This window comes from Sinocyclocheilus grahami, unplaced genomic scaffold (genome assembly GCF_001515645.1).
Source record: "Sinocyclocheilus grahami isolate Dianchi unplaced genomic scaffold, SAMN03320097.WGS_v1.1 scaffold815.1, whole genome shotgun sequence".
Taxonomy (NCBI): domain Eukaryota; kingdom Metazoa; phylum Chordata; class Actinopteri; order Cypriniformes; family Cyprinidae; genus Sinocyclocheilus; species Sinocyclocheilus grahami.
In genome coordinates this window covers 30651-43789 of record NW_015505994.1, presented here as the reverse complement: position 1 = coordinate 43789, position 13139 = coordinate 30651, and the positions used below count along the sequence as shown (strand labels likewise).

The following is a 13139-nucleotide window of genomic DNA, read 5'->3' as shown; positions in this document are numbered from 1 at the left end:
CCCCGGATTGAGATGGTGATTGTGCCAGGGGTGCCCCCTTTCTCTGGCGGGGCCGCCGCCCACTCCACCAGCCGCCCGTCCCGTCGACGGCTGAGCGAAGATGATGCTGGGGTCGTTCAGGTTCATTGGGGCGGGGCTCACCGCTGGCCCGCCTCTGCCGCCCCGGACGGCGAACTTCAGGCCCGGAGAGGACGGGTGGCCGGAGGCGGTGGAGACCCCGGAGCCCTGGATGAGAGGGCCGTGGATGGGCCAGGAGGCCGAGGTGAGGGGCGGCTGCTGGGGGTGGGCAGGCAGGAGGCCCAGCGCCGAGAGCCCGGTGTGATACTGGCCCGGGTGGGAGTGGGGAAAGCTGAAGATGGGGAGCTGGACCTGTGGAACCTGCGGCTGCGGTTGGGAGGGTTTGGAGGTAGAGGATGCAGAGGAAGGCTTGCTGTTCTGCGGAGAGACGGATGCCTGGCTGTAGGGAGACGGCTGAGGGGAGTACGGAGGAGTCTGACGCGTATCAGACTGAAAGGAAACACAGAAAAAGCGTCAGTTCATCTAAAAACCATAATGAAAATATGAAAATGTATGTTCTGTTGCTGGGTGAATGATTTTTTGGCAAACAAAAAATTAAGCATAACCTTGAATATCACAATTTTAATGCCAATACCATGCCAACATCTGTAAATATCAGCGTATATACATCATTTTATATATATAATTCTATATACTCAGTAAATACATAATTCTATATGTATATAGTTTCAATTTTTCTTAGACTAGTTTGTGAAAATTAATTACTAATTATACTTTGTTAAATATAAATTCTAAAAAAATTACAAACAGAAATATAATTCATATATACAACACATCTAATTGCTAAATAATTTTTTTGTGTGAAAAAGGTTAATTAAAAAACATGTATTATTTTTTATTATAAATATTAATATAATTATAAATATTATTTATGATTAATAAATTAATATAAAATAATATTTACTTTATTATACACACTATATAATTTCTAAATATTATAAATACATACTAACAGTCATCATTTGTATATTTACTGAAAAGTAAACTAAAATAATTAGATAATTATTAATATAATTACAAAATAAATAATGCAACAAATCTAAATACATATATAAATTAAATTAAAAAAATGTTGTTTGTTGAAAATTGTTGAAGATTAATTTTAACTAGAAATAAATAATACATAGATCAAATATACATTTTTCAAAATTAAACCATATTTTCAGAATCAGAATCAGAATCAAAAAGAGCTTTATTGCCAAGTGTGTTCACACACACACACACAAGGACTTTGTCTTGGTGTTAGGAGCTTCCGGTACAGAAAATACCAAAATTTTACAATTTTTACTGTACTTTTGTGACCAGTATTGTTTAGTCCAAACTATTTGGTTGAAATTTCATTTGACTGGCAAACGAAATTAAATTCAAAGCATACAATAAAATACTAAGAAACATCAACTACTTCTCAAAGACGGTGGACCTCTATCACTCAGCCACAGCTGACAGTAGAGGGTTCTGGTCCTTACACATTCAGAGGGCTGCCTGGTCCGTCCGGCCCGATCCTGGACTGAAGCACCTTGAGGAACGGGGATGGACTGAGAGCTCGCCATGGCCCGGACCATGTGAGGGACTGGAAAAAATAAAGAGCAATCATAGTCAAATACTTGTATATGCTGCCCCCTACTGGACACAGACGCCTCAAGACTATTGTTTGTAAAGGAAAAAATACATAAAATCAAGTGCATTATAAAATCAGCAATGACAAAACAATATTAAATTACTGATTATAAAATTATTTTGCAATAATCATCCACATTTTGTGACAAAGAGCTAAACTGATGTCTATGAATGTGTGAGACTTCCGATCCATTAGCCACTATAGGTAAGAAAAACAGTAAACAGTAAAGTGCAGTAAAAAGTAACACTATTGTGGATAATAATTCTATACTGGAATTATTATTTTAAAATGTATAAAACAATTTTTTTTGAGCAGCATTAACTACACAGAGCCGTTGTTCAATGATGAGCTGCGCAAAACCACGTTCATATTCGCGTGATTTTTTTATAATAATAATTATAATTATACACCATTTGTCTTTGTGCATTTAGTGAAACAATTATTAAGAATAATTAGATTACTTTTTAATATAATTATAAATATACATTTCTATATGTATATAGTTTCAATTTTTCTTAGACTAGTTTGTGAAAATTAATTACTAATTATACTTTGTTAAATATAAATTCTAAAAAAATTACAAACAGAAATATAATTCATATATACAACACATCTAATTGCTAAATAATTTTTTTGTGTGAAAAAGGTTAATTAAAAAACATGTATTATTTTTTATTATAAATATTAATATAATTATAAATATACATTATTGTATAATTATTGCATATTTAATAAAGTAAAACCAAATATTACAAGTAATATAACAAAAATATAAATATTTACTGTATTTTAGTGCATTAAACATTTTAAAATGTACTTGGAAACAATGGAATACCTAAAATTAACATACACTTAATGATAAAATATAAAAAATTTAATTAATAAAATATAATAAATAAAAACAAAAATATAAACTATCAATTATTACTTTGTGTATTTAGTGAAAATTAACTACTTAAATAGATTTCCTATTAATAATTATAAACAAATAATATAAACAGGAGTGAGTATATGTTATTACATTTAATTAATTACAAATTAATTCATAAATAATATAATAAAAATATATAAATTAAAAACTGAAATGTTTACTGTATTTTAGTGCATTAAATATTGCAAATCTACTTGGGGGGGAAAAGGATGTTTGTTAAATATAAATTCTAAAAAAATTACAAACAGAAATATAATTCATATATACAACACATCTAATTGCTAAATAATTTTTTTGTGTGAAAAAGGTTAATTAAAAAACATGTATTATTTTTTATTATAAATATTAATATAATTATAAATATTATTTATGATTAATAAATTAATATAAAATAATATTTACTTTATTATACACACTATATAATTTCTAAATATTATAAATACATACTAACAGTCATCATTTGTATATTTACTGAAAAGTAAACTAAAATAATTAGATAATTATTAATATAATTACAAAATAAATAATGCAACAAATCTAAATAATTAACTACTTAAATAGATTTCCTATTAATAATTATAAACAAATAATATAAACAGGAGTGAGTATATGTTATTACATTTAATTAATTACAAATTAATTCATAAATAATATAATAAAAATATATAAATTAAAAACTGAAATGTTTACTGTATTTTAGTGCATTAAATATTGCAAATCTACTTGGGGGGGAAAAGGATGGGATAACTATAAAATACTATTATAAAAAAAGAAATGAATACAAAATGTACAAAATGAAAATAGTACAAAATATAATTCTAAAATCTATGCTTTTTATGATATTAGAATGAATTATGTATCCATTTTGGGCTTATGAAAATAGTCTTTAATTAAAATAAAAAAAACTTGAGAAAGGCAGATCTAGAGAGGTTGAATTAATGAAATAAACAAATGAATAAACAGAATAAAACGAGTGATTCTAATGTTTGTGTATTTCAGAACAGAGCGACAGCAAAGTTTCTGTATGCCGATAATGAGCGTTTCAAACCTTCGATTGCGATGCATTTGGACGTCCACTGTTTCTCAAAGGTGGTGAGGCGTTTGCGCTGGCGGATGGAGATGACGCACTCTTTAAAATCAAACTCCTCTGTGTAGAAGCGCAGCAGGCCGAGCCACAGCTCGCCGACCGTCTCCTTATTCTGATGGAGCTCTGGCAGACGCCGCCGCTGGACACAAAAACACACACATTAAATAATGCATGCTCCGTGCACTTGAAAATGCATCGGAATGCATAATTTGTTTACAGTGTCCAAGTGAATAAACACTGAATATTAGAACTCAAACTAAAAGTGCATCACATTCAGTGGCGTTGGCTAAATATAATATCAAAATACATACTAATCATTTATTATTATTATTATAAAAAAAATACAAGTTACTGTTTTTCTTTGCGTATTTAGTGACAATTACAACAAATTAGATTATTAATATTAGAATTACAAATATATACTATTCTCAACGCATATTTAGTGAAAAGTAATTACGGAGAAATTTAAGTTTTTCTGTGCATTTAGTGACAATTACTACATACTATCAGTTATGGAGTTTCTTAATTTTTTTTGTAATTGCTAGTCACTAAATAACACAGAAAATCCATAACTGATAGTATGTATTTGTTTACTTATTATATTATTGATAATTATAATATGAAGTAATCTAATTATTTTTGTAATTACTTGTCTCTAAATAACAGATTATTTTTGTTATAATTATAAATAACAAAAATATATATAATTTATCATTTTTATTTGTGCATTTAGTGACAATTACTATAATAATTTGATTACTTTTATAATAATTAATAATACCATTCTTTAACATAGTTTAATGCATTACACATGTTAAATCTACTTGGAAACGACAGATAAAATATCTTTAAAATAAAACATTTATAAAATGAATTTTTTAAAATAGAATTATATATCTATACTCACACAGACAGACAAACAGATAGACAGATAGATAGCTAGATAGACAGATAATGCTTATTATATTTATTTATTAAATATATTCATAAACTGTACGGTCTGAGAAGTTCAGCTCTAGAGAGGCTGCATTAATGAACAAATCAGCAGACAGAAGAAACGACTGAATTAAGTTTTGAGCTGTACCTGGTCCTGCCGCTGCTCTCTGACGGAGGTGTTTGTAATCGGGACAGTCTCTCCTCACATGACCCATATCACCACACTGAAAGCAGCGTCTCTCTCTGGGCTCCCTGTCCTCCTCCCTGACCTCCTCCTCACGCTCATTCTCCTTTCTCTTCATTCTGAAAACAGACTAGATCAGCTAAGCACTTCGCTGTAAAAGGTAATCGTTTCTGCGTGTGTGAACAGCACCTGCGCCTCTTTGGGCAGTCCTTCATATAGTGGCCGATCTTCCCGCAGATCCGACAGCAGCGGTCATTAGGAGCCAGTTCTCCGTCCGTCAGCACCTTCGAGTCAAAGAAGTAATCCTGACAGAGAGACAGAGACACGAAGATGAAACGAGGTATGAAATGAAGGTTGATGGCGCTCAGGAGCAGTTTCAATGTGACTCACGGCCTCTGTTCCCAGCTGAGGGTAAAACGGGGTGCCAAACAGCTTCCTGCCGTTGATGAAGGCCTTCATGATGAAGTTAGTCACTGTGTAATAAAAGGCAGAGAGAACGAGTGAGACATAATCCACCATACGTTTACTAGAACTGCTGTTTAGAGCAGAAAAACACAAAGATATGCGGAATGGGATAGTTTTGCTTACTTTTGCGAGAAACACCGGCCCCAAGATTGTGATTCAAGTCAAAGGGATCTGTTCAAAATAAACAGTCATGTAAAAACACAGCATATAACATTTAACATTGCTATGGGTCACGCAACACAATCTTGATCGTCTTGTTGAAATGAAATATTGCAAAATATTAGAAGTCAAACTCTAACTGCCACATTCAGTGACGTTACCTCAACATTGGCTAAAAGTCAATATGAAATGGTTCATATCTAATAAACAATTAAATTAATGAAAATGGCACAATACAAGTAGAATGAAACCTCTTCAACGTACTGTGACAAACAAAACTGCATTATTGCCTGCTTACCAGCTCATTAAGATCATCGAAGAAGAAAGCGTTCCAGCCATCCACCATCCTCTGAGGAACAGTGTTCCCAACGAATATCTGAAGAAGAACACAATCATTCATTACCATGGTACCGATATGATCAGTGAAGCATCAGTGCTTCTGTGCAAGGGTGCTGTACCTCTTGTAACACAGGGATGACTGGTGGTTGTCTCTGTTGTAGGAAATACAGCACCATGAGGATGTAAGCATAGGAGGAGAGACTTCCTCTGGAGGCGTCGCCAATGTCACAGCGCTGCAAAACACACACATTTACATCCTTTTTCTCCTACTGTGCATGTAATCAATACTATAGCATCCAGTAATTTCCTATGCATTCACATAAGGAGAAAACTTATCAAAGAGAGCAGTGACATGGTACACTAAATTTACACTTTATTATTAAATAACAGTTTTATGAGCTCTTAGTAACTGTATAATTAATAATAAGAAGAATTTTTCCTTCACCATTTTCTTCAATGTATACACTATTGTTCAAAAGTTTGGGCGAGCAAGATTTTTTTGTTTTATGTCTATGAGAAAAAAAGTCTCTTCTGCTCACCAAGGCTGCATTTATTTGATCAAAAATAGAGTAATTACAGTCATATTTTACAAATTAAAATAGCTGTTTGCTATTTAGATTTTAAAATGTAATTTATTCCTGTGATCAAAGTTGAATTTTCAGCATCATTACTCCAGTCTTCAGTATCACATGATCCTTCAGGGATTTGATGCTCAATAAGCATTTGATTATTATCAGCGTTGAAAACATTTGTGCTGCTTCATATTTTTGTTATACATTTTGTTTCAGGATTCTTTGATGAACAGTAAGTTCAAAAGAACAGCATTTATTTGAAAGCAAAATCTTTCGTAACATTATTAATGTCTTTACTGCCACTTCTGATCAATTTAATGCATCCTTACTCAATAAAAGTATTAATTTCTTTCCAAAAAAAATTACAGACCCCAAACATTTGAAACGTCAGAAAAATAGTTAAATTAAAATGCAAGTTGAAATTTTGTAAATAAATTCATTAAGTACAATTTTTGGTCTACTAAATGTTGAGTGTTTTTAGGAAGATGTAATAATCAAAAATAGCGCATGTAATTTAAGTACTACTGCAATGTTAATTTCGTCAACGAAGATGACGATGAAAAATATTCGTTAACAAAAAATTTTTCTGTGACTAAGAGGAGACATTGACGAGCTAAAACTAATATCTGATGATAAAAACTATGCTGCGTCTTCGTTAACAAGACGAGACGGGACTATAATGTTATTTGAGGACTACCAGACATTCAAAATAGATCCTATAGGCTACGGTCTTGTCCTTCAAAATGCCCTGTCATTAGATTGCAATCGGATAAGGGGCGTTTGCATATCTATTCTCAGTATGGCAGCCGCAGTGGATGGATCGCTTTTCCCGGGAGTCACAATTCGTTGTAGATTAACTTAAAGTTAGTGAAGGATAGGCGGAATCGCGCTGATAGAAGTGCTCTCCTCTTGCGCACGCTCCAATTCTTCAGTTCTCATATACAGCACGCAATCAGTTCTCAGTGCTCAAATACACACACAGCAGTCCAAATGTCTATCGTGTAGAGTATCTCACGCAAATACAGTCGGTTATGGATTAAGTGAATGTAAATAGGTGGGTGATAACTGAACGCGTGTTAGTATTACATGCATACCTTCCGTCTTAAAGGGAAAGCATTCCTAATTAAGTACCTATCCGTGTCATTAATGTTAACCAACAAAAGATGTTAAATAAATATGTTAAGTAAACCTACTGTATCTGAAAGATGAGTTTAATTTGTATCTCTTTCGTATTTGTCTTATTCTGCTTCTTTTTCAAAAATGATCAATTATATATATTATATATGAACAACTATCATTTTTATAAGTTGCTCCCTTTTCACTACTGTTGAAGGGATAGTTCACCCAAAAAAGAAACTTGTCATCATTTATTAAAGTTTTTCCAAATTCAATCCTTGATTCAAATTTCCCATAAGCTTAATTGATTTGGTTTAAAGAGAGAAGAATTACTGACTATTTTTGTTTGAAGACTACATATAAAAATTGCAGTTTGACTAAAAGTAATGACTAAAAGTTGACAAAAATGCAACGACTTTTCATCGACTAAAACTATGAAAGACTCAAATGACTAAAATGTGACTAAGACTATTAAGCATTTTCGTCTCAAGATAAAGACTAAATCAAAATTTCCTGTCAAAATTAACACTGTACTACTGTAGATGAACTACTCACGCACAAATTCCTTTAGCACTAACTGTCTGAATGGGCATGTTTGAATATTGCAGGGAATATTTATTTGACCTAAATATATGTGATTTTTGATCATTTTATATAATGATAATTTTTTTCAACTAGTTGCCAGGGAAATATTTATCATTTTCTTTTAGTTAAACTTGGATGTAATAAAATAACAAAAATAAATAAACTGAAACTAATTTAAAAAATTGACACATTTTAAAAAATATATATATATATATATATATATATATATATATATATAAAGGTGAATATTTATTTCACCTTTATTTGACCCTCTAACTCTAGCACAGACTTGTCATTTGCACTTATATATTGTTGCTCTTTTGTTAGTTTTGACTGCTATTATTGTCCTCATTTGTAAGTCGCTTTGGAAAAAAGTGTCTGCTAAATGACTAAATAAATAAAATAAATAAATATTTTACGCAACTATCTGCATTCTATGAATTAAAATTACATTTATGATGGTCTTACCTTGGCAAATACTTTCATAGTGTAGCCCAGAAACTGCACACGAGGGTCTATAGCAGCATATGTGGCCAGCATTCTGGTGTTGTGTTGGGCCTGACACAAAAACAACGTTAAAAAAAAAAATTATAATAATAATTATAATAAAGTAGCCAATTTTTCATAAAGACACATAATATAATATAATAAGAGAGAGTGTGTCTCAACCAGTGTGTTGTAGAGGCTGATGTCTCCCTCCAGTCCGCTCTGCCTGTGTTCAAACTTCACTATAGGCACTTTAGCAGTTGTGATAGGCAAAATATTCCTTAAACCTGAACCACACAAACAAATGAATCTGTCAGCGCTGAAGAATCAACTCATACTGACTTCAGTTTCACTAAATAAATCACTCCGTACCTGTGTGTTTCTTCAGCACCTTGGCTAAACCCTCAATGATCTCCTTACAGTTGAGTTTCTACAAGGAAAATGAGAAAGTTAAACATCAGGAGAATCAATAATTGGCTAAAAAAAAAATTATAATACAAACTGATCTCCTTTCCAATGTTTTTAAACACAAAACACCATTTAAAGTAAGGGAAAACAGTTATCGACATATTATAATGCACATTATTTGTACTTTTGAAATTTTGCATGACAAAAATTAAATGAAAGACAAATAAGGTGTGTTTCCAATATTGGCCTAATCATACAGATATTTACAAAAATCAATATAAAACATGGCATGCCCTCCTTTGGAAGGGGCAAGAGGATTTCTACCTCAGAGGTGTCGTGACCCTCCAGTGTCATACAGATGTCCAGGTCACTGTCACGAAAGCCAAAGCCGTTCTTAGAAGAGCCAAACAGACAGAGCTGGGCCTTATCTGAACAAAAACACAGAACACAGATTAATTTAATTTAAAAAATAGGGATACTGCAGTTAACCGATCTGTTTATAATCATAAAAACTGTGAATTTTTCCATGGACTATATGACAACTTCCGCTTCTGAAAACTATTTAGCTTTTTTTTGTGTTAACACTGCTGTACATGTATGAATGTGTTTCCACACCGTTGTACTCTTTTCTGATGAAGCGCTCCAGACTGCCCAGAATCTGCTCCCTCTTCTGCTGCTCGACGAGAGATGGTGACAACTCACCTACAAACACAAAAAACATCACAACGGAGCCTGAAGTAAACGTAAGGGTAAATGCAAATAAATGCACTCAAGCTGATTGATCGGAATGCGCTGGAGTATTAAAACAGATGCTGGTAAAGCATGGGACGGCGCTCACGGTAGCACAGCATGCAGAGTCCGTCCAGGATTTCTCTGAAGCGCTCAGTCATGGGCGGCAGGGGTTTCAGCTCGATCTTCTTGAAGTCTTCAGGACATTCGTCTTTAAGGTGGCCGTCTCTCTTGCAGATGCTGCACACGACTGTTGGCGGCTGTGAAGAGAAACAACCAGCAGACGCTTAATCTCTGGTTCACAGCACCGGATTATTTAGGCTACCATAATACATGTGATGCACATGTGTGCCATAGTATAGGCTAATCTTTATTTTTTTTTAAATGACTTGACGATTTAATTATTGGATTGCATGCCAATTCCACCCTCTCTTAGAATTAGAGTGTCTATTTTTTTCACTGCTGTGCCTTTAAACCTCTTTTATATACTATCGTTCAAAAGTTTGTGGTCAGTAAAAAAATTTTCCTTAAAATAATACTTATATTTCGCAAGGGTTTATTAAATTGATCAAAAGTGACAGTAAAGACATTTATAATGTTACAACAGATTTCTATTTCAAATAAATGTTGATCTATTTAACTTTCTATTCATCAAGGAACACAAACAAACTAAATATTTCCACAAAAATATGAAGCAGAACTACGGTTTTTAACACTGATAATTGTAAGAAATGTTTCTTGAGCAGCAAATCAGTATATTAGAATGATTTCAGAAGAATCGTTCCTACTCCTAGTGCGTTTTTCCGGAGGCTGTAAGGATGTGTGAGGGTTTAGCAGAGATGATGGCTAAGTGATGTGGGGTATACAGAGACCTGTGAAATTACCTTTTTTTTTTTTTTTTTTTTTTTCCTTTTTTTTTTTTTCCCTTGGTGAGCAAAAAAAAAAAAACACAAAAAAAAAAAAAAAAAAAAAAAAAAAAAAAAAGAAAACCTAGTGACCCCAAACTTTTAAACTTTTTCCTTTGCATGTGAAATAATTTCTTAATTCAGACCAATCCACTACTGAATCGTTCATACCATTTTGAAAGCCGGTTTTGGTCGATTCACTGAAAAAAATTGATTAATTTAAATCCTCATTTGTAAGTCGCTTTGGAAAAAAGTGTCTGCTAAATGACTAAATAAATAAAATAAATAAATATTTTACGCAACTATCTGCATTCTATGAATTAAAATTACATTTATGATGGTCTTACCTTGGCAAATACTTTCATAGTGTAGCCCAGAAACTGCACACGAGGGTCTATAGCAGCATATGTGGCCAGCATTCTGGTGTTGTGTTGGGCCTGACACAAAAACAACGTTAAAAAAAAAAATTATAATAATAATTATAATAAAGTAGCCAATTTTTCATAAAGACACATAATATAATATAATAAGAGAGAGTGTGTCTCAACCAGTGTGTTGTAGAGGCTGATGTCTCCCTCCAGTCCGCTCTGCCTGTGTTCAAACTTCACTATAGGCACTTTAGCAGTTGTGATAGGCAAAATATTCCTTAAACCTGAACCACACAAACAAATGAATCTGTCAGCGCTGAAGAATCAACTCATACTGACTTCAGTTTCACTAAATAAATCACTCCGTACCTGTGTGTTTCTTCAGCACCTTGGCTAAACCCTCAATGATCTCCTTACAGTTGAGTTTCTACAAGGAAAATGAGAAAGTTAAACATCAGGAGAATCAATAATTGGCTAAAAAAAAAATTATAATACAAACTGATCTCCTTTCCAATGTTTTTAAACACAAAACACCATTTAAAGTAAGGGAAAACAGTTATCGACATATTATAATGCACATTATTTGTACTTTTGAAATTTTGCATGACAAAAATTAAATGAAAGACAAATAAGGTGTGTTTCCAATATTGGCCTAATCATACAGATATTTACAAAAATCAATATAAAACATGGCATGCCCTCCTTTGGAAGGGGCAAGAGGATTTCTACCTCAGAGGTGTCGTGACCCTCCAGTGTCATACAGATGTCCAGGTCACTGTCACGAAAGCCAAAGCCGTTCTTAGAAGAGCCAAACAGACAGAGCTGGGCCTTATCTGAACAAAAACACAGAACACAGATTAATTTAATTTAAAAAATAGGGATACTGCAGTTAACCGATCTGTTTATAATCATAAAAACTGTGAATTTTTCCATGGACTATATGACAACTTCCGCTTCTGAAAACTATTTAGCTTTTTTTTGTGTTAACACTGCTGTACATGTATGAATGTGTTTCCACACCGTTGTACTCTTTTCTGATGAAGCGCTCCAGACTGCCCAGAATCTGCTCCCTCTTCTGCTGCTCGACGAGAGATGGTGACAACTCACCTACAAACACAAAAAACATCACAACGGAGCCTGAAGTAAACGTAAGGGTAAATGCAAATAAATGCACTCAAGCTGATTGATCGGAATGCGCTGGAGTATTAAAACAGATGCTGGTAAAGCATGGGACGGCGCTCACGGTAGCACAGCATGCAGAGTCCGTCCAGGATTTCTCTGAAGCGCTCAGTCATGGGCGGCAGGGGTTTCAGCTCGATCTTCTTGAAGTCTTCAGGACATTCGTCTTTAAGGTGGCCGTCTCTCTTGCAGATGCTGCACACGACTGTTGGCGGCTGTGAAGAGAAACAACCAGCAGACGCTTAATCTCTGGTTCACAGCACCGGATTATTTAGGCTACCATAATACATGTGATGCACATGTGTGCCATAGTATAGGCTAATCTTTATTTTTTTTTAAATGACTTGACGATTTAATTATTGGATTGCATGCCAATTCCACCCTCTCTTAGAATTAGAGTGTCTATTTTTTTCACTGCTGTGCCTTTAAACCTCTTTTATATACTATCGTTCAAAAGTTTGTGGTCAGTAAAAAAATTTTCCTTAAAATAATACTTATATTTCGCAAGGGTTTATTAAATTGATCAAAAGTGACAGTAAAGACATTTATAATGTTACAACAGATTTCTATTTCAAATAAATGTTGATCTATTTAACTTTCTATTCATCAAGGAACACAAACAAACTAAATATTTCCACAAAAATATGAAGCAGAACTACGGTTTTTAACACTGATAATTGTAAGAAATGTTTCTTGAGCAGCAAATCAGTATATTAGAATGATTTCAGAAGAATCATGTGACACTGAAGACTGGAGTAATGATGCTGAAAATCACAGCAATAAATTACATTAACATATATTCACATAGAAAAGAGTTATTTTGAATTGTAACAATATTTCACAATATTACCTCTTTTTCTATATTTTTTTTTATCCTGATTTTTTTTTTCACTTGGTGAGCATAAAAACAAAGACACTAAAAAAAAAAAAAGAAAAAAAAAAAAAAAAAAAAACCATAGGACCCCCAACTTTTAAACTTTTTTCTTTTCCTTTG

The 13139-nt window shown here is 33.3% G+C and overlaps 1 protein-coding gene across 1 annotated transcript in view; it reads right to left on the bottom strand.

The window, feature by feature from the left end:
• Positions 1-3: 3 nt before the first annotated feature.
• The window catches only part of LOC107562249 (terminal uridylyltransferase 4-like), a gene marked incomplete at its 3' end in the record, with an annotated part of 25700 nt that continues 12564 nt past the window's right edge, over positions 4-13139 (bottom strand). Inside the window, exons 12-25 of the mRNA XM_016246859.1 lie at positions 12210-12360; positions 11987-12073; positions 11696-11799; positions 11336-11393; positions 11147-11250; positions 10946-11035; positions 5917-6030; positions 5753-5834; positions 5423-5470; positions 5225-5307; positions 5024-5139; positions 4799-4953; positions 1545-1648; positions 4-507 (exon numbers count right to left, since the gene is read on the bottom strand). Coding sequence (XP_016102345.1) covers positions 4-507; positions 1545-1648; positions 4799-4953; positions 5024-5139; positions 5225-5307; positions 5423-5470; positions 5753-5834; positions 5917-6030; positions 10946-11035; positions 11147-11250; positions 11336-11393; positions 11696-11799; positions 11987-12073; positions 12210-12360 — 1800 coding nt within the window. The remainder of the gene's footprint in view (positions 508-1544; positions 1649-4798; positions 4954-5023; positions 5140-5224; positions 5308-5422; positions 5471-5752; positions 5835-5916; positions 6031-10945; positions 11036-11146; positions 11251-11335; positions 11394-11695; positions 11800-11986; positions 12074-12209; positions 12361-13139) is intronic.